Below are 24,095 nucleotides of genomic sequence, written 5' to 3' on the forward strand. Positions count from 1 at the left end.
CACCAACATACACGTCCATGGACAACTGTTTCCCCCCTGCCCTCTTGGTTCCTTGCACTCCCCCCACCCCTCCACCCCCCTGTTGCTAGGCGGCCACTGACCTCCCGACCGTGTTTTGGTCGGCAGCCTCTCCTGGGCTGACAGGGTGAGCTGCTTACTCATGGAAATGGACACACACATTCTGCTTAGAGGGCATTTTGCTTCCCGCTCAGGAGGCGAGAACAGGAAGCGGTGAAAATAACAAAACTGTGGCCAGCCTGTAAGCGCTACTGTCCTCGTATAATGTACTATATCAATGAATACAGCACATGTATAGCTAATAGGACAACATATGCTCACAAAGGCAGGGTCAACATACACTTCAGAGACGCAAAATTAGGTACACCTGCACATTCTGTCATAAAAATCATGCTTTTACAAAGGCAACTAGAAACCGTGGTGTGTACTGTATCCCACTGGGCAGCATTCAATAGTTTATGATACAGTCCAGTCATGGCCAAAAATATTGGTATGCCAAAAATGCCCATGTTTTTAGCCATGCCTGTATGGAATACAACTAAATCAGTCTAATTTATAAACCCATGGCCAAAAACATTGGCATCTTTGGAATGCCAATATTTCTGGCCATGATTGCATATTTGTTCATTCTGGGACATCTTTTTTTCCTCATCCCGTCACTAAAATAAATGCATGGTCATACAGTAGACATCGACAATGTTTTCTATCAGGCAACATCCAATTAGTTTGTTTATTTTTTGATCATCCACAAGACTAGGATTATTTTTCTGTCCAGGGCACTGGTCATAGTTTTAGTACCACAGAGTCATGTCATTATTCAACTCTGATAAGTGTATTTAGCAGTATTTATTATCGACTTCAACTTGTGTATGTATAAAGAGATGACTGGTGGGATACATTGTGCATGTACATGACACAGATGATGTATGGTTGGCAAACTCATATGTCCGTGTGTGTGTGTGTGTGTGTGTGTAGGGCTGGTAGCGTGTCAGGTTGAGTTTTTAAAAAAATAACACTGACTTAGCAAAATGGGAGGATGTTATCCTGGCTTGAAAACATTCCAAACTAAATCAAGAATGTGGACAAAGTCAGCGTGATGGTCAATGATCCATGAGAAGGGTCACAAGCTGAGGAGCCTTCTTCCAATAGTCATTTACATTTTGACCAACACACAAGACCTTGGTTGACTCCCAAAGTTGTTTGACTTTAAAGGTGGGAAGAAAAGAGTGGATTCACACCTGTTTGCACACAAAGCTGGGAGAAAAACAAGGAGATTATCTGTTACCTAACATGTGAGCTGGAAATAGCACAAGACATTTGCAGCAGTGCAGTGTAGTGTGTTGTGAAATCCAATTAATGTAAGTCATAATTCAATGTTTAATTCCAAGTTGTTTTTCAGGCGCTATGGAGCTATAGAGCATTAAAAAATATATGTGGTCATAATAAATGTCAGCCAACTACCCTTCTAACGAACACTACCCTTCCAGGCTACCAGACTAAACTACATACACAGATATAAAAAGGAAGCATGCTGTTTCAAACAATGAAAGTAGGCCTTAGAAACAGTTACGCTCAATCACTGTCACATATATCAAATCAACCTATTGAACACTAACCAACCTCCGCAAGCATGTATAGTAACGTCTCCTGGCCTCCGCACAGAGGAATGCAAGGCTTTAAACCAAGCACCGTGTCTGTCACGCTACCAGGATCATATCTTAATCTCATTCCATGTTTGCTGAGATGTCATTTAGTGAAACAGGCACAAGGAGACAAGAGCAAAGAGCTCACGGCCAACTGGGTGCTTAGACGGAACACACAGTGACTTCCCAAGCACCTGGTGAGCTCTTTTTAAACAGCACTTGGATAATAATACACATAAGCCACCCTGAAGAGAAACACTATCTAAAGCTAAAAAGGTACTCAGTCGACCTGCGAAAACTGAAAAAATACTCCAGTCTTCTGGATGGTGTTAATGTGTATTGCTAACTGCACCACTAAGCAAGATTTTTTCACCACAGCTCTAATCAGCTGGATATGCCCCATTGCAAGCAGACTGCAGCGATGGAAAGTGAAATACATTTCTCTATCTGGACTTTTATTCAACTCTGCGACAAAATTCTTCCTTGGTACACAGTTTTCACAGTTTTTGCATAATCTTGCCAACAAACTACAGGTGGTCCTTGAGTTATGGTGTTCCGAGTTTTGGTGTTTTGTGGTTACGTACGCTCTCCAATTATTTAACTAAAAACTTTTCTTGGCCTGTAAACACTGGAATGGCTCGAGAACTAGTTTCAGATGAATATGCGGATGAATACGTGCTGCATGCTGGTAGAATGCAGTGTGTACACACCTCGCACAACGCAGATGACTACAGTGTTTGCCTCAATCGAAGCGAGTGCAGAATATAGCTAATTAACATTTTGCACCTCAATATGTCTCCTAAGCGCATGGCAGGCTCTTCTGGTACAAATACGCCGCAGAAAAAAAAGCCATCACTGTGGAAGTGAAAATGAACATAGCTCTGAGATAAGAGAAACACCCACCGATATTGGCAGCACTTTTGGTGTGAAACGTTTGACTATCATGGTGAGCATTAAGGAGAAAGATTGGATCCTTCAGCACGTTAAAGCATCTGCTCCTATGAAAGCGACAGTAATAACTAAGCAGCACAGTATCTAATTACTGTTCTATTTGTTCTCCTGCCTCCTCTTCTTCTTCTTCCCCATAAGCCACAGAGTACAGGTCAGGATGTGTTCTCCTTTTTTAATTACTATTTCATTTAATTAATTTATTCAATCTTTTTATTACTCTACAGTCCAGGAAAAAATTATTACACCACCCTTATCTCTTCAGTTTATTGATCCATTGTAATGCCTGGTACAACTAAAGGTACATTTGTTTGGACAAATATAATGATGATAACAAATATAGCTCATAAGAGTTTCATTTAAGAGCTGATATCGACCAACTTCCATGGTTTTCTTGATGATAACCAAAATCACTTAAGTTCTTACATGAATAGCTATAGCATTGCACTGCTAAAAAAATGTAACTTATGAGCTATTTTTGTTGTTATTGCTATATTTGTCCAAACAAATGTACTTTTAGTTGTATCAGGCATTAAAATGAACAAGAAACTGAAGAAACAAGGGTGGTTTAATTATTTTTTTCCATGACTGTATATGTCCTTAATGTGTTTTGTGTACAGTTTGAGTGACTTAGGAGTTACTTTCGACATAATTTAGGCTTGAGATTCCGACTTCCACCAAAACTCTATTTACATTACTCTGTAGGGACGAAACTTGTATGCGCTCCGAGGTCAGCCAGCAATCACAATCTCGCCTCGTCCTTTTGCGCTAGCTGGAGGTACCAAATACTTCGAAGCCTTAAAGCCTGAATTACAACTAATGATAACAGACTATTGTAATTTCAATTTTAAAACACAATAATGTAATAATAATGTAATGTAATGTAGAATAATGTACATTTACAAGAGAAAAGTATTAATTTAGCAGTTTGAGCACAGTTGCTGTTGACTCCTTAAAGACCTGCAATGCAATCATCAGGCAATAGTGATTAAATATTTAGTAAACATTACTACTTACAAAAAGCTAGAAAAGAAGCAATTGCAGGCAAGTCTGTTGTTCTTTGTACAGTTCAAGTTTGAATACGGATATTTGGGTATTGATGTAATAAAGACAAAGTGTTTACATTTTTTTTTAACCCATATAAAAATATTGTAATAAAAAATATTCCTCACTTTAACGCAGTGAGGAAAAATCTCGCAAATGTATTTAGATATAATTTTCAATTAAAAATTACTTTGGAAAAAAAAAAAGTATTCAGATTTTGTTTTCCATGTGGCTTAACGCATGAATTTTAAGCTCCTGTCCCCACAGTGAGCAACTGCATATACAGTATAGTATTATGGCATCAGACCCATGTGATCAAATGTTTTAAAGCAGGAAGGAATTACTTTTCACCAGAAATGACTTGTCTAGGAAGGAATTTTCACCATGGTGATGATTAAAAATCACCTGATATCCATGTCAACATTCCACCTACCCGGCAGTCTCTCTGCAGAGTCTTCATCAGGTTGTTGTACGTCTCTGTGTCAAAGTAAAGCCCTTCTTCATGCATGTCCTGGAAGTCCAGATCTTTGAAGGTGGGACATGCCTTCTCTCTCTCCTTCCTGGACGCTCGTCTCTTGTATGTGGACCCTTTCAGGTCGTATTTGTGGTGCATTTTAACTGAGCGAGGCAGCACGTTGTTCATCACCACCAGCCGGATGTTGATGCCTCCTGACTGGATACAGTACAGTCCATAAAATTTAGGGAGTAAAGTACGTGGGTTCTGGTTCAGGTTCTGTGAGGTGAAAGACACCAGGAAAGATTAAATCTAAAGCAACAACTGGTTAGTGTAACATCAACATGTACATTCAATCATGTCATAAAATAAATAGTCTCATCTTTTCATATAATATAAACTAGGGCTGTCAAAAATAACGTGTTAACGGGGGTAATTAATTTATTTCTTTAATTGCATTCAATTTTTTTGTGTGATTAACGCATGCGCACCAGAACGAGCACGCCTCTCTGTTATGACGGAAGATGGAAGTACAGTGTAGTGTCCCCACACAGTCACACAAGAGTTTGACACTCTGGCCTGAACACATCAACATCAGACCAATTCCAACACCATATACTGTATATACCTCCAACTCACACACATCTCTAGTCCGTACATCCTGGGAATGTCACTTCCTCATTCTCATTACAAGAACATGGGATGCATTCAGGGACACGCCGAGCATCCCAAAAGCAGCTTTATAATACGTGCGTGTGTGTGTGTAAATAAAGATAATGAAGCTAAAGTAAAACATGAAGTGGATATTCTTATCACTCGCTTCGTAACTCTTAATTTGGATGTACAATTTGCTACATTTAAGTATCCTGGAAAATACACTGAAAACAAGTACATTCACCTTAAATTACGTGGTGTCTTTGAACGCAACTCCTCATTGCTCATCATAACATTCAAATGTTCTGTTACTATTAAAGAGACTCGTGTTTGACAAATAGATTTTTAGACTTCTGTGGTATCTTTTAGCCTTATTGACATATTCAGTTCATTTGGAGCTGTTAATACATACAAATATATACAGTATAATCCTGTCCTGTCATTTATCTTTCCGTTAATTAAATACAGTAAAAATGGGCATATTTCAGACACAGTCGCTAATGGTGATTAATCATGATTAATTAATTTAAAAACTGTGATTAATCCGATTATTTGTAATCATTTGACAGCCCTAATATAAACCCTTCATGTACAAGAATTCATGTTAATGTATAGTATATAACCTGTGTATATCAATGCTCTCATTTCATGTATTGGCCAATATATCGGTGATCGGCAAATATACCAGATATCGGCTTTTTTTCAGCCCACAATATCAGTATCGGTATCGGCCCCAAAAATCCCATAACGGTCGGGCTCTACTCACCATATAGTATCCAGGAAGTAATCTCTGGAGGAATTTAGCCTCCTTGTGCTGGACTGTTTTAATGATGAACTCGTCATCAGAGGTCAAGTAAAAGAGAGATCCACTGGCTCCAGGGTTAGTCAGCTCAATCAAAGGCTCATTGACAAGTGAGTACTGAGGAAGGACAAAACACAAACAAATAACATTTGCAAGGTCAGATGTCATGTTAGTTCATAGTTCATCCAAGGTGTTTGATGAGGTTGAGTTCAGGTTATTCTACACCCAACTCATTCAAGCATGGGTTCATAGATCTTGCTGTCTGCAGCGGGGCACAGTCATGCTAGAGCTGCAATCCTTTTTTCCTATGTGGTGAATCACATTTGCATTTAAGATGATACACGTGTGTGAGCGCACGTGTGTGTCTTTCACACTACTGCAGAGTGTGTGGTTGAACCTTCCAACCCTTCGAGGAAATAATCAAGCCCACACTCTAGAAGCAGTTCACTATACAAAATAGACACTTAGCTCTTGTGCTCTTGTGCAGTCTTTCATTCACACAAAAAATATACATGGTGCTCAATATAAGTGTTTTTTTTTTTAGATAAAGTGAAACAAAATGTTTGTAGTAGGGATGTGATATAGGCATAAAAATTAGATATCTGTTCATATCAATATCGGATTTACTGTCAACAATGATAATGCCGTGTGAGTGAGGATGTCGTGCTCCACGCAGCAACAAGCCTGTCTGGACTTATTTCCACGTTTCAACTCCGGATTGTAAATATGCAATTTTCTAATGACTGTAAAGTGCTGTGAGATGGGAGTAAGGCGTCTCCCCTTGATACTTCTAATCAAATATCACACCTCAGTCACACATAGTTATTGTATCAGCAGCAAAATAACAAGTGACGGGAGATGTGTTGAATGAGTCCAGTTTAGAATTACACTGCATTAGTCCAGAGTTTCATACTCTGCCCTTTGCTTTGTTCTTATGCAGATGTTTGTTCCACATTGAAATGTGCAGCTTTCAAAAATTGTGTCGTTGCCAGCATTATTTAATTGGATTCTTATTTGTGAATTTATTAAGTGTAACATGTCTTACTCGTTATTGTAGTAGAAGGACAGGTTATTTTAGTTGACTATTGGTATATACTGGTACCGGCTTGTCGAATATCGGTAAGAAAGCCAATGTCAAGCATCTCTAGTTTGTACGTATTGTGACAATTAGGGATGACCCGGATACTCGTTGTAGACGACTATCCGTTACGGATAATGCATTTTTCCCGGATACGAGCTTGAAACGAGTACAGCTCGTCATTATCCGTAATCATGATGACGGAAAATCATCATGATATACTCTTCACACTCTGTGATTGGCCAGTCACATACAGTGACCGCCCCTCCCTAGACATATCCACAAATGCACAGCGACGTAACATCCCAGCTCCCAGCTGTGCACTAAACACATTGAAATAGCATGCTAACAATATAATAAATTGGTGGCAATGCTGACGAGGCTAACTTAGCTCAGCATTTAGTGACCAGCTCGGCGGCTGGATGCTTACGGCACACACCGTATACAATACCACGGTGCAAACAGCGTGTAGCATTGAGTGAATGAGAAATAACCACTGTTTATAGACACACACTGTTAGTTGAACATCAAAAACAAGGTCCGTGTTACGACAACAACTCTCAAGCTCCGCGGCTGTCATGGTGCATTCATGTGCTCATCTCGCGTCATAATTGGGAGACACATAAGAGAATGGGCACTACTAAAACAGGCTTTATACAATTTTTGAAAGTGTTTTTTTTAAATATATTGTCTTTCCAGTTTACATGTAAGTGTGATTTAAACAAGAATAGCAACCAAAAAAAATTTGATGCAGCTCGCAGGTAAGTGGTACTATTTCATCTGTCTTTAGAACAGGCTGGCAAGCGACTCATGCGGTCCTTAGGGGGCACCTGGTACCCGCTGGCACCGTGTTGGTGACCCGATTTAGACCACACATACATGCATAATAAAGACATTGATATGATGTTCGGCGTGTCCGTGAATGCTTCTCGCGGTCTGTGTAGTGACATCGAGGAAGTGTCGTTGCAATGACGAACGGACTTGAGAAGTTTATTCAGTTTGTTTAGAGTTGGTTGCTGTTACAATTGCACTGCTGTTGATGTGTTCGGGTCAGTCTTACAGCACACTTATTCACAAACACTGTACACATATAGCTGAATAATAAACAATAAATATAGCAACTTCTGATCAATCCATGTCAATTTCAGACTTAAAATATTGTACACATTTAAGCACCACCCATTTCTGTTAGACCACGCCCACTTACTGTTTATGCCCCGCCCATTCTGAGTACAGATACGGATACAGATCATTTAGATGGGTGAACAGATACAGATAGTGGTGTACTCGCTCATCCCTAGTGACAATACACTTGCTGACTCAGAAAAAAAATCCAAGCTCACTGAATAATCAGTGCTCTCAAAACAAAAATATTTCAACAGCCACCAAATGAATTACACAAAAAGCAGAAGCACTCAACCTAAAAAGCGAGTATGAATGTACATTGTAACAGTTAAACATTGCTTGATACAGTCCTGTAATCTGACTTGTTTTCACTGAAGAGACTCAGTGGACAACCAAACATTGACTGCAATGTGCTAGCCTTCACTTATCACTAGCATAATGCACCAATGTTTAGCACACAAAAAAAAACAAAGTTGAAAAGTGGCACTTTGTGTTGATATTTGCCTATTATTGTATTAGAAGTCAAGATGTGCCTCCATCTTGTTTGAAAAATCTGCTTGTGGAGCCTTATTGAATGTGTTATTCGCTCCATTTGGTAAATGTTCCAGACTTTTTAAATCCAGATGTCAGAGGTTAGGGGTTCTGGTTTTAGTGTTGTGATTGTGGTACATTTTAACACTGCTGTTAGCAGTCCTCTGAAACATCAATCTCTTTAAAGGCACAAAAAAAATGATCTTCCGATATCAAGTTTAGTTTGTAACCTCTAGTCCTTATGTGTAAGGATATGGATAAGAGAATACGTCATCCAGTTTGCTAATATTTTCCTAGTCCCATTTCCCATTTCTATAGTTTTGATAAAAGGTGTCTATGCAAAGAAAGTTTATGTGTCCCAGTTCACTATGGGTTGTTAAACAGAATTTTGCTGTAACGGAACTGTCCAAATGTCATAAAACCAAAAAAATCTATCGATGATGAACGATGATTGCATAAAAACTATGAACTATACTGAACTGATCCACAATAGCTATACGGTGTCTAGCTATATAAGTGAAATCAAGTACGGACGGTGGTATGCCAGCAAGGACTTACCAGATAGTCGTCAGGTTTGATGCCAAACAGATCCCTGAAGTAGCGGAATGCCAGGGGGGCATAGGTCTTGAAGCGGAAGTCAGGATAATGATGTGCAGGGGTCAAGTTGCTTCCCTCACTGAGATGGGAAAAGCCCGGGAAACAAAGGAAAGTTTTTTTTACTTCAAGAAAAACTCAAAGCATTATCCAAGCTCAAAGTGTTTTTAGTTACCGGTAGCCTTGTGACCCTGTGTCAATGCATAGTAAGAGTAGAATAATTTAGGTCAGCTATGAGGAACAATGATTCACTTCTACTGTTGACAAACTGTCGTGTTCTCTTATTATAATACCAAACGTCCTTGCTGAATACAAAAGTGCAGGAGTGACGAAATGGAACACAACACAAAGACATGATCATCTACACTTGCATTGTCTTCAGTGTCATGCGAAATCTGACCCTATTCTCAGCAATGTTGACCAATCCTGTTTTGAAACTAACCTAACCTGAATGTGAAGGAAACACATTCAATAAGGTTATTGTGTCAAACCTTTGCAGAATTCTTCCATTTCAGGACCATTTTTCTGATGCCTAAAGGCTAAAACAGTTGTGTTAGATAAGGTTCTTGTCTTTTATAGTGGTTTTAAATCTGGCAAACATTGTTGTTCAGTTGGATGAACCTCCTTTAAGGAGGCTACATAGTAGCTGTTGTTGTACTGGCGTTATATTCTGTAAGAGGATCCAAGCTACAATTAGGCCCTGCTATGTAACACTACACCCATGATGACTCTAAAGTGTAATATGACTGCTATGTTTAGTGTGTAATGACAACAACAATTGTTAGTGACACAAACGCCTCCAATGGAGACCATCTAGCAGCACGCATCTGGAAATAATTCTCTCAATCTAATCATGTGTGTCTGTGTTGGTATGCCTTCGTTTGCAACGATGACTCTAAGTGTAATTGCAATGTGAAGTGCACAATGTGAAGTTTCATATCTCCAGTGATCTACAACTAGACTGACTAAACTCGACTACTAGACTGACAAAACTATAAGAACCTCAAGAGAGGATTAAGCTGGTGGAAAAGCGAAACAAAAGCATCTCCATCACTCAGCTCTCTCTTCAGATGCTCTCTTGCTGTGAAGTGAAAGGAGTCTTTTCTCTTTTCCCCCCTCTGTAGCCGACATATTTGACTTTCCCAGTGCAAAGCTGACTGGTTCGCCTAAAACTATTTGGATTTTGCAGAGAACGTGTCAGCGAGCTCCAAGCATTTGTCCTAGTGAGGCTAGAACTAATTTGCCCTAGTGAGGCTAAAACTAAGGTCAATATTTGGCGGTTGCTGAGGGACTTGACAGTAAAAGGGTGTCAGGTGAGCCAAGAGCAAATTTGCATAAAACTCAAACTCAGTAATTTGCATAGCCAGGTGCAGCAAAAAAAAAGTAATACAAAACTTTTCAAGGTGATCACTGTGATTACATAATAGACTAGTAAAATCATATATTATACATATAGTATAAATAACACTTTGATTACTTTTATTTTATACATCAATGGCAATTAATGTAAAATATGTACCAATCATGTTTTTTATGAATACAGTACCTGTTTTCCACACAATTATAGAGTTCAAGAAAAAAAAGGGCCAGCGAACGAGCCAATATTTTTTACCTTTCCATCCATTCACTATGCAAAAGAGCACTGTAGCCACCTACGCATGATCCACTTTAATGAAGTTTTATGATTCACTGGCTCTTTTAAAAAAATAACCTTGGGTTCATAGAAACATCTGGCTGTTATGTGTAAACCTTTCCATGACAAATCCGTGTAATATAGAAAGAGTACTTCAGTAAATGTATGCATTATGGCTGCTTTAAAAGGCAGTAAGTTACAAAATGCGAGCAAGCACTGACCTGGGCAGAAAGACACTCTCCACCACATAAAAGTCTTGCATAAGCACATCTCTGTCAGGTTTGGAGGTGAGGTTTCCAACTGTATAGCCAATGCCCAGCTGAATGGCTCCCTTCAAGGCCGATGACGTTGTCTTGACAAGAGAAAACAAGTGTGTTATTGCAGCCTGTCACCAGTGTGCCCCATGCATGCCTATGTTGTTACAAATTACAATCCCCTAAAATCTACATGTGAATGCTGAGTGTTGCCAAAGAAAGACTGAGGTTTAAAGACTGTTGTGACTATATATACAAATCTGCAGATTAAGTGGCACCTATAAAATCGAATACGCCAAAATTTGAACAATTCAGATCAAAATTTCCATCCAATTCTACCCAAATTTGAGGGAAATTAATTTTACAAATAGTCGCACAACACTTCATGCAAGACCTTAGCTCAGCAAGCATCACAAGATTAATTAGCTTTTTCTTTTGATTTTTGCATCAGAAGTATAATATACACCAAATTTATATGACGTAAACAAACTCACATTCAAAGTAGTAAGGTACTACTCACAATACTTTAATACCACCTTTAACCATGCCCATTTGTGTTCTTACGTTTAACAGCTTTTCTTTTAACACTTGTTTGTTAAATAGAAGGTTAAAATGTAGACATGTGAAGTTAAGAGTAGGAGTGTCCCAATTCCATATCAGTATCGGATATCGTGCCGATATCAGCAAAAAAACAAGGATTTATATCGGCCTGCATCTATTGGCACTCCGATAACGCAGTCAATTCAAGACTCCGCCCCAGCGCGTCACAACAGCAGCGTGTGCAACCGTGCTTAGCAAAAAGTAGGAGTAATGTTGGCCATGTGGCAGTATTTTTTGTTAAAGTCCGTTGCAGCTGAGTGCAAACCTTGTCATGTACAATTTTCCCGTGGTGGCAAATAACCGGTTGTATAAGAACACCCTTCATTAAGAGTATAACTTATTTTTACACTTTTATGACTGTGAAAAATGTTCGACTATTACTTAAAATCCCTGCACAGGTTAATGGTGACAGTTTGACTCTGGAACAGAGTGTTTCTATTTCCATTATGTTTTGTGGGGGCAACTGTGTTTGACCTTCCCGAGCAAATTGAGTTGAACATTTCAGAGTCAATGTGTTATCTGGCTCACAACCCTTCCCAAAAAGAGTCATTGAGCATTGGCGCTGCTATGAACTGGTGATAGGAGAATGTGTTTGTTAGTGTATAGTAGGATGAATACTTGCATTTTGCATTTATACAATAATTCATTAGAGTCATGTCATTTCTACTGAGCTGCTCTTTTCATATTGGATTAGTCTTCATATTAAAGCTTGTTGATGTCTTTCACTACACAAGAATGTATATTTTTTTTAAAGAAATGACCATATACAAATACTGTATTTACAAGGACACATTTACAACTAATGCACAAAACAGCAAGTTGTCCTTAACGGGCGGGGCACAAATAAGCAAGTGTTGTTTAGCGTGGTTAGCGTGGCACAGGATGACCTTTGACCGCCTTTTATGTGCAATGCGAACAGTGGCAGCCACTGTGAGGAGCCGTGCAAACAGTGGCAACAAAAATGGCTGACATCAGCAGTGACGTCTAAAGTGAAGTGTGACCAGCACTTGACTCTGATCGCTGGCATGAGAGCTGAGCAGGGATGATGACATTCCATGCTGTATAAAAACACATTTGTACAGACTCATGTGACTCAAAGTTGTTGTTGTTTTTTTTTTAAATAAACTGAACCTTTTTTTTTTTTTTACCTTCTTATATGTTTTCTCTCTGTTGGTACTCCAAGCGCCCCCAGTCCCATTTTCTGTTGTGGTTGACATCTGAAAGAATAATGTCACAGGCTATGGTAAGTCCAATTACTAAAGATGTAAGCTTAATCATAGACTATATAAAATGAAAGTGAAATTTTAAGGTCATCTTGATCATCCACTATGTCTGACCATGTTTGGAGTAGCTTGTGGAACTGGGAAGAAGTGATGACAAGCAGCTCTGATTGAGACGAGACAAGGTCACCATGGTAACGTTTCAATCACAAGGTAGATAAAGTCCGGAAGAAGCTGCTTTATTACCTCTCTAAGTGACTCCAATCCAAGACTTAAAACTAGTAGGTAAATCATTTAGTCAGTTGACAGAGAAATTCTCAACCATTTTTTTTGTGGTGTAGAGGCGTACAGTTTGTGCCAAGGAAAAACCATTTACATTTTTTTCCGATTATGTTTTTTTGTTGGTGGTTTTGCTTAATTTGGGGTTGATCAAAATGAGGATCGACCTTGGCGGATGTGTGCACTGTAGCAAGTGCCATTCAAGTTCTTTTATTCATCCCAGAACCAGTAGATCATTTTAGAGAGTTCTTGGCTACGATTTCAATACCTTACACAGACTATAATTGCAACCTAGAATAGCAAATATCTGAATACGATAAAATGTAAAATAAGATGGGCGGTCCGGGTTCCTCCCATATTACAAAAAACATGTTAATTGTTATGTTATTTGTTAGTCTAGATGTGCCCTGCGAATGGCTGGCAAAACCAGACCAGTGTGTATCCAGGGGCATATTTAGTCATTTATTTTTTATTACAATTTTTTTTTTTTTTTTTTTTTTTTTTTACAAAAGTTGAGAATGTAATATAAGCCACATTTTTCCTGCTTTTGAAATTGCTAATTTCTCTTGGAGATGAATAAAGTATCTAAATGAATAAAGCATCTGTCTGTCTGTCAGCTTAAATTGCAAGTTACATAGCCGTGTTTATATACCCGCAAAGAACAATTTTAAACATTGTTTATCATAACAAGTATTACTATCAGAAAATTCTCCTATTTCCTGAACTAGATAAAGTCCTTAAAATCCTCCTGGGGGATTATTATTGCCTAACAAGTGAATCATCTCAACGCTTTTAGCGTAGCAACATTTAATATAGTTTACCACTTTAACACTCACATCTATGTGATGAAAAGCGTCACGCTCAGCTTCATCTTCTCCGCGGCTGACACTGACAGTAGCGGTGCTGCTGTCATCGTGTGTTTGTGGTGACTGTGAAAAAGGTTAACACGTTTAGTAATTTTGTTACACCGCTCCACTGGTGTATCTCCGCTTCATTTTTCTCCAGACTGCGAGAAGGGAGGGGGGAGCGGTCGAAACGATCATGATAGATTACGCATTTTGATGTAGTTTTAAGCATGTGAATTAATATGTACTTTAAATCAAAGAAAAAAGATCAATAATCAGTTTTCATGAGACGTTTGGCACGCAATTGCCTGTGTTTGCCTAATGGTAAGTCCGCCCCTGGGTGTACCCGTTTTCCGCCTAAAGTCAGCTGGGATAGGCTCCAGCTCACCAGTGACACTAATGAGGACAAGCGGTATAGAAGATGTACGCATGAATGGATGAATACATAAGACAAGATCATATTTACCTTGCTTAATAAAAAGCTGTGTCCTTTAACATTTATTAAGGCAACATCTCTTGATTGCCAGGTTTAATGTTCATCCACAGCAAGGATATACTGTATGTCGGGAACCTGAACAGAAACACAGATGCACAAATAGTGAATTATGCACAGTGGAAAAGCAGGGACATATTATACTCACAGCCTCTCAAGATGCCAACTTACACTATGGGTGGAGAGAATTATTTCCACTAAATTAGTGCCAACAGTTCATAAAGTAACAGAGCCGCAGATTGTGTTTTAATGACGTGTAGCCTTGCTTGCAGTACAGAACAAGTCACACACCAGAGGAGCAGGTCATTTGTGTCACATTTTCTGTAAATTTCAGTGCACCAGGCATTTTCCTTACTATGCTCCTTTCTACATTTTGTACAAGTTGGCTCCCCTGACACTTAAGACTAAGGCTCTCTTGTTATTGTTCCTTTGTCTTTTTCATAAATGACTTTTTTCAGCTTTCTGATTGGCTAAAATTACCTCATGGTTAGGTCTTATACTGCCATCCATTGTTCTGGCATGCACTTAACAGCTATTTTCACATGGGTTGGTGTGACTACATTTTTTACGTACAATTTGGAAATATACCAAAATATTCAAACAAACTTACAAAGACTGAACAGTCATCATGCAACACAGTATAGTTTACAAGAGTTTTATGACGTTGACTTTGGGCAACAAGCAGGTTATACCCTTGCTACACAATACACGGATATACACAAACAACAATTTGCACTCACATTTACACCGACAGGCAATTTAGTCACCAATTAGCCAAAGGAAGCTGGAGTAACGGATATAGAGCTGATTATTAGGCCACAGCGCAGACAAGGAAAAATACAAACAAAATTGGAGATCAACCAGGATCCCGGGAATCAAACTATGCTCGACTTGAGGGACTGCACTATATTTGTGTACGTGTGCACGTAATGTAGCCTCATTGAAAGTGTGAGATAAATGTGTCTTGCTGTTATGTGAATAAGCGAGTACTGGAATTGATGACACCTGGAGTGATGAGTAGAGGCTTGAAAGAATAGGAACATTTGGACTTTGTCTGATAAAGCAAATCTGCAGTGGCCTCACCACCGGCATATAAATGATACATGAAACTGCAGGTCTTAGAGCACTTTTACTCCATTACGCACAACTATTTCGTGCATCTATAGCTGTAGAATATGTTGTGGCTTTTTAAATTATGAGTCTTCAATAGGAGAACTAGAAAAGCACTCGAAGAGTGAAGCATAGTTCCCCCCATGTTGTGATTTACAGCATAAATATTAGTCCTAAGTTTATTTTATCTACATGTTTAGATTCCTTGACCATGAAAATACCATTGGCAATTGGATTCATAATGATATCAATATTAGTTCAATAGTTATTCACTAAAATTGCATTTTCCGTAATTGTGGTTTTCTTCTGGATCTAGCTCCATAGCTTTTGAAGATACAACAAATCCCTTGGCAAACTCCAGATTCCACAGTGTCTTGGCTATATATAATTGTGTTTCCTGCATGTTTATAGCTTCACTTGTTGTCTTCCTATGATGAAAACTCCAAAGGTCCCCTATTTTTTCATTTTCTGGATTGTAGTATTTGGAATTATTCCATTATCTGGATCAGTCTTTGATATTTGTAGAACCTGTTGGAAACTTGTCCTGTATTTTTTTTCCAAGTGCTCTGACCATTTTTTGTGGAGTTATATGCACTAATGCCGAAAATGGTCCAATCTCTCAATGCTAAAGAATCCTTTAAAAAATTACTGAATCCAGACGGTGATCTGCATCACTCCCAAAATTCAAAGACGGTGATCTGAATCACCCTCAAAATTCAATCAGTTCTTCTATATCCCAAATCCGTTCTGAACTTTTCAAGTTATTTTGAACACAAACAGACAAACAAACAGATGTAAACAGAATGCAGCTCCAGCTCTTATCCTCTCTCTGCTTGCTATAAACAGATACATTATAAATGCATACATCGAAACAATGTCCATGTTTGGTGGTGTGCATCATTCAGATCTTCAATATCACCTCAAAAACTCCTACAAAACACTGCAACTACTGTATAAAGATTTTAATAGTGTATGATCCATTGATCCAAGTGTATGACTATGAGGAATGTTAATAAGGCTGCAGGCTTGTTGAGCTCTCTGATGTCTGGCTGCATTGTCAAGAGACAGTTCTGTAGTGCGCACTCTCACTAGCTTACTCACACCTGACCCCTCCACCCAGCTGGTGTGCACTCCAACAGACCTTTTCCAGAACAACCCATGAAGAGGCCTGTAGCTGCAGCAAACAACGGATCATCTGTTGTTCACCATCACAAAAGGCCGGCAGACATATAGAGGGATGGGTGAATGCATCATCTCAATAAGCCATCTTTTATTATAATTATGTAACCCTCTGCAAACCAATTCTCTAGAGACACTGTAATAATAAACATCTTAAGTCTTCTACACCCACCTTGGTCAGAAACTACCGCCCTTTAATTACACACAAGTGCAGATCAAACAAAGTCTTTCACGTCATATATTCATTGCTTTTTCAGGAACAATGCTATTGCTTCCAGCCAGGCTTTATGGTAGTCAAACAACCACTCTTTCACCAAAAAGTCGTGACGAGGAAATATGTGCTGAGAGCAGACATGAACCGCCTGGCATTCCAAAAATGCAATGTTTCAGAAATCTCCGAGAATCGACACAACCTCTCTGGTCAGATGATTATTGGTATTTACAAGGAGATAGGAATGAAGTTTGTTCAAACATCATCAGGACATGCTCCACCCTAGCATATGCGCCCTCTGTAGAAGTCATGTTTTCATCATTGCTTATTCATTTTTCAAGGAGTATGCCAATATTCATTTACTATTTACATCTTTCATGACCTTTGTCAGGTTACGGTTATGCCATTGCATGTTACTTTGCAGGATAATGCAAAAACTATTTGAGTATACAGAGGCATTTTCATATTATCTCTATCATAAAATGTATGGTTTGTTCATTTGCAGTCTTATTTAAGGACCCTCATGAGGTTCTGTTAGCTTCTGTTAGCTTGTTAATTTGAAAGAAACACAAAAACCACAGATTTCAGTTTATTGAGCCATTTCCATATTACATCAGGTTTTCACTATTGTTAACTTGCAGAATTATGTAAAAGCAACTTCTGGAATTAAGCAATTGATGAAATAAACCATTTCAGTTTACAGTAAACAATTCTGTTCATTATCTCCGCCAGCTGCCATTTATTTATTCCAATGGTGGACTTAATTTTCATAGAAGTTATAAGTCGGTATCTACAGTATGAATGATTACAACTTGGTTCTAATGCAGTTTAGGTCTGCCGTATTCTTGCTGCATAACAAATGTTTTTTTGCAGTAAGTAGCAGATGCTGACATCAGGCCTGAGAGGTGCTCTACTAGGTTCTCTCACCAGAACACGGATCTTACAAATAGGTCCAGTTCTTTTTCAGTCCACAGAGAGTATTGGGTTACTGTAGCAAATGGGACACATAATGCAGAATCAATAGTAAACCAGCAATGCAAATTGGCTTTGGACTGGGCTTCCATGACCTTCACCACCCAAGTCTGTTAGATAAGATCTCTGCCCCGTATTGAATACAGTCAAAGAAGGAGTATGAGGAATCTGCATGCTCTAGTCACTTGATTCTAAAGATCTTTGCAGCATTTTAAAACCAACTTTCATTTATTTACCCAAAAATAATAAAGTTCCATGCACAGGCTGCATGGCCAAATTAATTGTGTAAAATTAATCATTACAACACAGCCTAACCAAACACAGTGCACCTCCTGAGGCACACAAGGTGTACGGTATATGTAGTGTGGGCAGTACTTTGTATTTCTGTCACCTTGTGTAAACCTTGTCAGTGGCTTAGTTACCCTGCTGTGGAAAATACAGTTGTCACTATGTTGCAAATCACACAGCAAGCAACAAACTGCTGTGTGTGTGGGCTCCACTCCACTGGAAAGAAGTCATTTCTCATTATGAATAATATTAAATGACGGGTAGTCTTACAGTTGAAATTCTTAGCCTTTTCAACCTACGGCCCCAACTTTTGCTGTTCAAAGTGGCCCAGGTTCTTTTTGTGTATCTTTTTGTGTATCCGAATATGCACTACCTGGCCAAAAAAAGATCACCACCTGGATTTTACTAAGCAAGTACTGTAGGTAAGAGCCTCCCATTGGGTAACTACGGCATAGGTGATTATGTTTCAACTGGCAGCACGTTGTTTAGCCCTAAATGATACAGCTTCTCATTGTCAAACAACCATGTCCAAAGACACATCCTGTGGTCGTGGAAAAGATGTTCATCTGTTTCACAAACGGCTACATTGCTGAAACTACTAAAATCGGGTTAAGAATTGTCCAACGCATTACTTAAAATGTGGAAAGACAATGGGGAAAGTTTGCGCACTGGTCCCAACTTTCTGTCATCAATAGAAAATATTGGGGAAAAAAATGTATGCAACGCTGGACAAAAATAAATGTTGTGACAATGCAAGAAATTGTAGAAACAACGCCATAGTGAAATGCATGCCATAATCAAGTTAAAGATGGTCCAAGAAAATATCACAATGTGTGACCTTTTTGAACAGGCACAGCCAAAATATATATACTGTAGGTGCTGATGTGCTTGTGTGGGTCATTCAGACAAACTGCTGCATCCTTTGGGTGGCGTATCTCGTATTAGACACACTGCGGGGCTGGGATAAGAATATATGTGCGTATTGCCATATTTTGTGTATTTATCACTTATCCAACAACAGTGCCAAGGAAAAATATTTGTAGTTAGGATGGTTACGCAAAAACAACACAACCAATTTCCATTATTTTTGGTGGAGGGATGTACAAACAAAGAACATGTTTTGGTGAGGATCTGGAAAAAAGAAGGTGGAGGTGTGGATACAGAAATGTATTTTCATTTGCCGCCATATACTGTAGATATAATAAAGATGCAAATGCAACAATTTATGTTCAGAGTTTAAGTCATAATGCCACCAATGGAACTTCATATTTAGAGTCCAGAATAAAAAATGGTACAGACTATCCATTTGTAACGTCTCATATCATCATCCATGAAGCAGGAAGTAAGCTGCTAACGATTAAATAGATGAACAAACACACTTTTTTTTTTTTTGGTTAACAATTCAGCCTTTGCTGACATTCGCGCTCTACTGAGTGTCCTTTTAGTTTATAGCATGTAGCCATTTATTAACTAGACTATGGAGATGAAGAAACAGGATAGGAAACAAGACGAGGTGCAGGAAGAATTATTTTAAGGACCTTGGAGTGTTTGAAACTAAGCAGGCGTTGTTCCTACAAGCAAACACAGTGTAACCTCAGTTTTCGTTATTATTCCGTTCCAAAGGGTCCCTCTAAAATCAAATTGTACAAAAACTGAAGCCATTTTTCCCCGTAGGAAACAATGTAAATCCAATTAATCCGTTCCGTACACCCACAAATGTTAATACAAAATACGTTTGTGTAGAACACATATAGCTTTACATGCAGAAAACAATTTGAAATGCATATAGATCACGAACGAAAGACATGATAAGTGTGGCTTGATTGACTGAAGACTCTTGTTGACAAAGATGGCAGTGAGGTAGTGGTGAGGGAGGACAGGAGGAGAGCGCCACATTATTTTTGTATTTTGCTAGGGGTTATTTGTTGAATTCAATCGTGTTTTTCACCTTCATCAACAAAGTGCTGGCAGTTGCAACGTTGTGTGGCCCCATGGTGGGTTATTTTGCAGCCGAGATCAATTAAAAAACAGACTTGTGTATATGTTAGTTAGCAAGGAAGAGGGGCGACGGAGTCGGGGGACAATGATTTGTAGGTGGGAGGCTAGCTAACAGGCACGTTTTGTAATAAATGTGGGATTCCTTTTTTGGGCACTCGAGTCTATGGAATGATACATGGACAAATGGACTCGTTTGTGTAATATTCTCATTTGAATTTGCCAAATAAATCAGCCTCCCAGGATGAGAAATTTGGTGTCGGGTGTGTGATCCAAGATAGCTGAATAAACAATCAATGCTGGGAGTAGTCCATCCACATATTTATTAATACCACAAGAGTCAACATGCCAAAGCGTAAAATACAACAGTCATATTGTATGTAAGATAACCAAGACAGTGAGTGTACAAGAAATGAGGAAGAATTTTGGCCAAAAAAATCTGTCAAAAAGCAAATCGTACGTGGGCGTTCGAAAACTGAGGTTCCATTGTATCCCTACTTCAATATTCATTGGTCAAATTGTTATTTTTGTATTGATTGATTTGATTTGTATCTAATAGTTACATATTCAAGACCTTCTGTCAGTATATTACAAACACTGTCTGGAATGAAGCATACAATGAATATTGAACACCTGACTAAGCCCTGGCAGACCTGAACGTGTTGCATCACTATGGTTCCATCTCTAAACACCGTATTGCATGCCACCATTCAGTGTGACCTTTACACGATTAGCGAGAGTGTTGACCTTTCACAAGTGACATGAGCAGATAGGTGAGCTAGGACAATGAGGAAGACAAACAAATGTTGTATCCATTGTAGTCTTTAGCTGCTTGCCTCCCTTATGCTAGGACAAATTAGAACAAGACATCACATTTTATTCATAGCTAAGCCACTGCAGAGAATAGGCTCTGCTGTTTAGTCTGCACTAATAAGGACAATGAGTCTATTTTTTAACAAGTACAACCACACATAGTAGATTCACTGACTGCACGTATTCTGTTGGTGTAAGGCAAAAAAGACAACAAACCCTGGGAGAGATGCCTGTGGATATGCTATTCTGAGTTCTTCTTCCCACTGTCATTCTGCTGGAGCGGTAATGGAGAAAGGGGGGAGGATCATCCAGCAAGTCACATGAATCCACCCAAGGACCAAAGGAGGAAAAACACTGAGAGGACTATACAGCCAGAAAAATAGGGACAATGTCCCCTAAAGAGACATACTGTACTGAGACAAAAGAAAATAGCTAAATAAAGTAGCTAGAGTGGGTTAACTGTACAGTATATGTTAACCGCCAATGACATCAGTGACATACTACATGCAAGTTGGCCTCAGTTGCTAACATGACATGCAAAAACATCATGTCTAACATCATATACCACCCAATGATATGAAAGAAGAACAAAGAACAACTTGTCCACAACAGCCAAAACCACCTTAATGTTATTTATTACATACCAATATTGTGATACAGTGAAATTTGATCTTCAATTTTATTTTATTTTTTTTTACTCTGTTGCAATTTCTGGTAAACTTATGCACTGACAATACACAAAAAGCACAACAAAACCCAAAAAACTAAACACAACAGGAGTTTATCTGTTAGTTGCTTAGATGACATGTAATGTCTTGCGTGATGTCATGTATGATGACTATGAATTATGTGACTTCAGTTACCTTAAAAAATATGAATGCCATGTCGACATTCTGCATTCTTTAACTCTCTAAGCTTGTCTTTACCAAAAGTCTTCCTTTCCACACTTTAGCTTGTTATCCATGCATACTGGGCCCCACTGGGTGGGCCTCTGTTAGCCTTATCATTGACATGGCAGTAGAGCAGAAGATGGGTTTGTGGGCTAAGCAGGACCAAAACAAGCAGCAGCAATAACAACAAACATAGCAACCACTGAATAATCTGAATACTTGCAAGGCTGCCAATTTAACATTGTGCCAGCAATCCTTCACGCCTCCAATGGTCTAACGAGGAGCCCAATTATGCACCAATCAAGGCTGCAGGCACGTTTCAAGAGCTGGTGCCAGCATGCTGTGAGGCCATAATGTGGGTGTCATTAAGATTGTTGCAAAATAAAGCCAACTCTTACATCCAGATTTAGCCACTTCAAAGAGAATGAAAGTGACACTGGCATTTGTTGACAGTGTGTGAGACTATTCCAGCCGTACAGTTGTCACTTTTGTATGAAAACACAGCTCCGTGAAACAGAAAGATGCCTTCACATGTGTGTCAGACCACTTCAACAACAGTTACATAACTTGGGAATTGTTTGTGTCAGTAGAATTCACTTCCATCCACTTGACTGTGCAAATCACTTTCCACATGATCAGGAGAATTATTGAGAGCACTGTTGACATTTAAAATTTCAAGCATTACAAACTCAAAAACATTGTATTGTTACGCCATGCGTGGGCCTGTTAGGATAATCAATAAATCACTTAATCGCACGATAAATAAAAACGAAGTTGATCATTTTGCCAGCCTCAATATATTTACAGTACATGTGAATGTGTGTTTGTTTTCGTCCTTTCTCTCCACCAAACAGTCTGGATGACAAGAGGTTTCACTCTGTGCATCTGTCTCAACACCTGTGCGTGTTGGTTTGGAGCGAGGGAACCCTCCTGTCAGTCATTCAGTCTCTTTGCCTCAGTGAGCAAGGCAGGGCTACAAGCGAGCGTGCACACACCGTCAGCTGGGAGAGACTCGCAGTAGAACCGCTACTCCTCCGCATTGGGAGGAGCCAGATGAGGTGGCTTGGGCATCTGGTCAGGATGCCTCCCGGACGCCTCCCTGGGGAGGTGTTCAGGGCAAGTCCGACCGGTAGAAGGCCTCGGGGAAGACCCAGGATACTTTGGAGAGACTAAGTCTCCCAACTGGCCTGGGAACAACGCGGGATCCGCCGGGAGGAGCTGGACGAAGTGGCCGGGGAGAGGGAAGTCTGGGCCTCCCTGCTTAGGCTGCTGCCCCCGGGACCCGATCTTGGATAAGCGGTAGAAGATGGATGAATATATATAATTTATCTTTGTTTTAAGTACAAACAAACAAATAAGCTCGGCAGCAAATCTTGTAAAGTTAAATAAAAACTTAAATAATAGCTCCCTGAATTTTTTCAGCCTTCATCTTAGCATACTTCCCTGCAACAAGACAAGAGTTTCCTCGTTGATATTACCAACAGCATTGTTTCAAGTGATTCACAGACATACTGTATATCGGGAGGTACAAAAAGCTAGCAAAGCTGCCGCTTGTGTTTACTCCGCCTTTAACGTTATGTTATTGTAGTAGTCGTGAACTGTAGAGGTTTTCATGTGACTTTCACGCAAACACACACTATTCGCCACATTATATCAATTCTCTCCACTGCTAATACGTAGTCTGCTGATCCTTAGAGCCAGATCGGCGAACAAATGTTATGCTAAGCTAACCAGCCTCTACATTGACGTGCTTCCCTCCAATAAAACAAGTGAATTGAGCTTTTTTTATTCGCTCTCTGTCAATCACACACATGCTTTTACTTTCACGGACTGTTTAAGACTGTCGACATTATCAGCACCCTTCTTTCAACAAATTCACAGACATTTCGGGAGGTACTACCGCTAATGTTTACTCCGCTCTTAACGTTATTCTGCTGCTCACTGTAACGTTAGTAGTAGTTGTGAGATGTAGAGCACTGGGATGTTTATTACCATTTCGAGAGAGTTTTATGCGTTTATCGATATATGTCAAAATTCCAAATATCGGCCGGGCCGGATCGACCAATAATTATTATGCCATACGTTATCATTACATTATTGAAAAAATGGCATGTCATATAACTTCATGTCAAAAAATCCAAATTATCCCTTTGACGTTCACCTGCAATTTTGGATCAAAATTTGCAATTATTACATTAGCTACAACTCCAATAACCCTTGCTGTCTCTCTTCAATTGTTATTGTGAAGTGAAACCATTATTTATTCACTCCACAGTCACACACTGGTGGTGGTAATCTACATTTGTAACCACAGCTGCTCTGGGATAGACTGACGGAGACGTGACTGCCAATTTGCATCTATGGTCTCTCCGACCTCCACCAAACATTCATTCATATTTATACACCATACACCAGTGTGGGC

At 39.3% G+C, this 24,095-nt stretch overlaps 1 protein-coding gene across 6 annotated transcripts in view; it reads right to left on the bottom strand.

Moving 5' to 3' along the window:
* pip5k1bb (phosphatidylinositol-4-phosphate 5-kinase, type I, beta b) overlaps positions 1–24,095 on the bottom strand; it is a 46,921-nt gene that overhangs the window by 15,001 nt on the left and 7,825 nt on the right. For 2 of the 6 annotated variants that reach the window (XM_054773338.1, XM_054773341.1), the window contains exons 2-7: positions 14,189–14,293; positions 12,527–12,595; positions 10,746–10,876; positions 8,856–8,973; positions 5,528–5,680; positions 4,087–4,386 (exon numbers count right to left, since the gene is read on the bottom strand). In XM_054773338.1, the coding sequence (XP_054629313.1) occupies positions 4,087–4,386; positions 5,528–5,680; positions 8,856–8,973; positions 10,746–10,876; positions 12,527–12,595 (771 nt within the window). In that variant the 5' untranslated portion in view covers positions 14,189–14,293. Of the gene's footprint in view, positions 1–4,086; positions 4,387–5,527; positions 5,681–8,855; positions 8,974–10,745; positions 12,437–12,526; positions 12,596–13,713; positions 13,807–14,188; positions 14,294–24,095 lie in introns of all 6 variants that reach the window. The other 4 variants (XM_054773339.1, XM_054773343.1, XM_054773342.1 and 1 more) reach the window with 4 other exon arrangements.

Source organism: Dunckerocampus dactyliophorus, chromosome 4 (genome assembly GCF_027744805.1).
Source record: "Dunckerocampus dactyliophorus isolate RoL2022-P2 chromosome 4, RoL_Ddac_1.1, whole genome shotgun sequence".
Lineage (NCBI taxonomy): Eukaryota > Metazoa > Chordata > Actinopteri > Syngnathiformes > Syngnathidae > Dunckerocampus > Dunckerocampus dactyliophorus.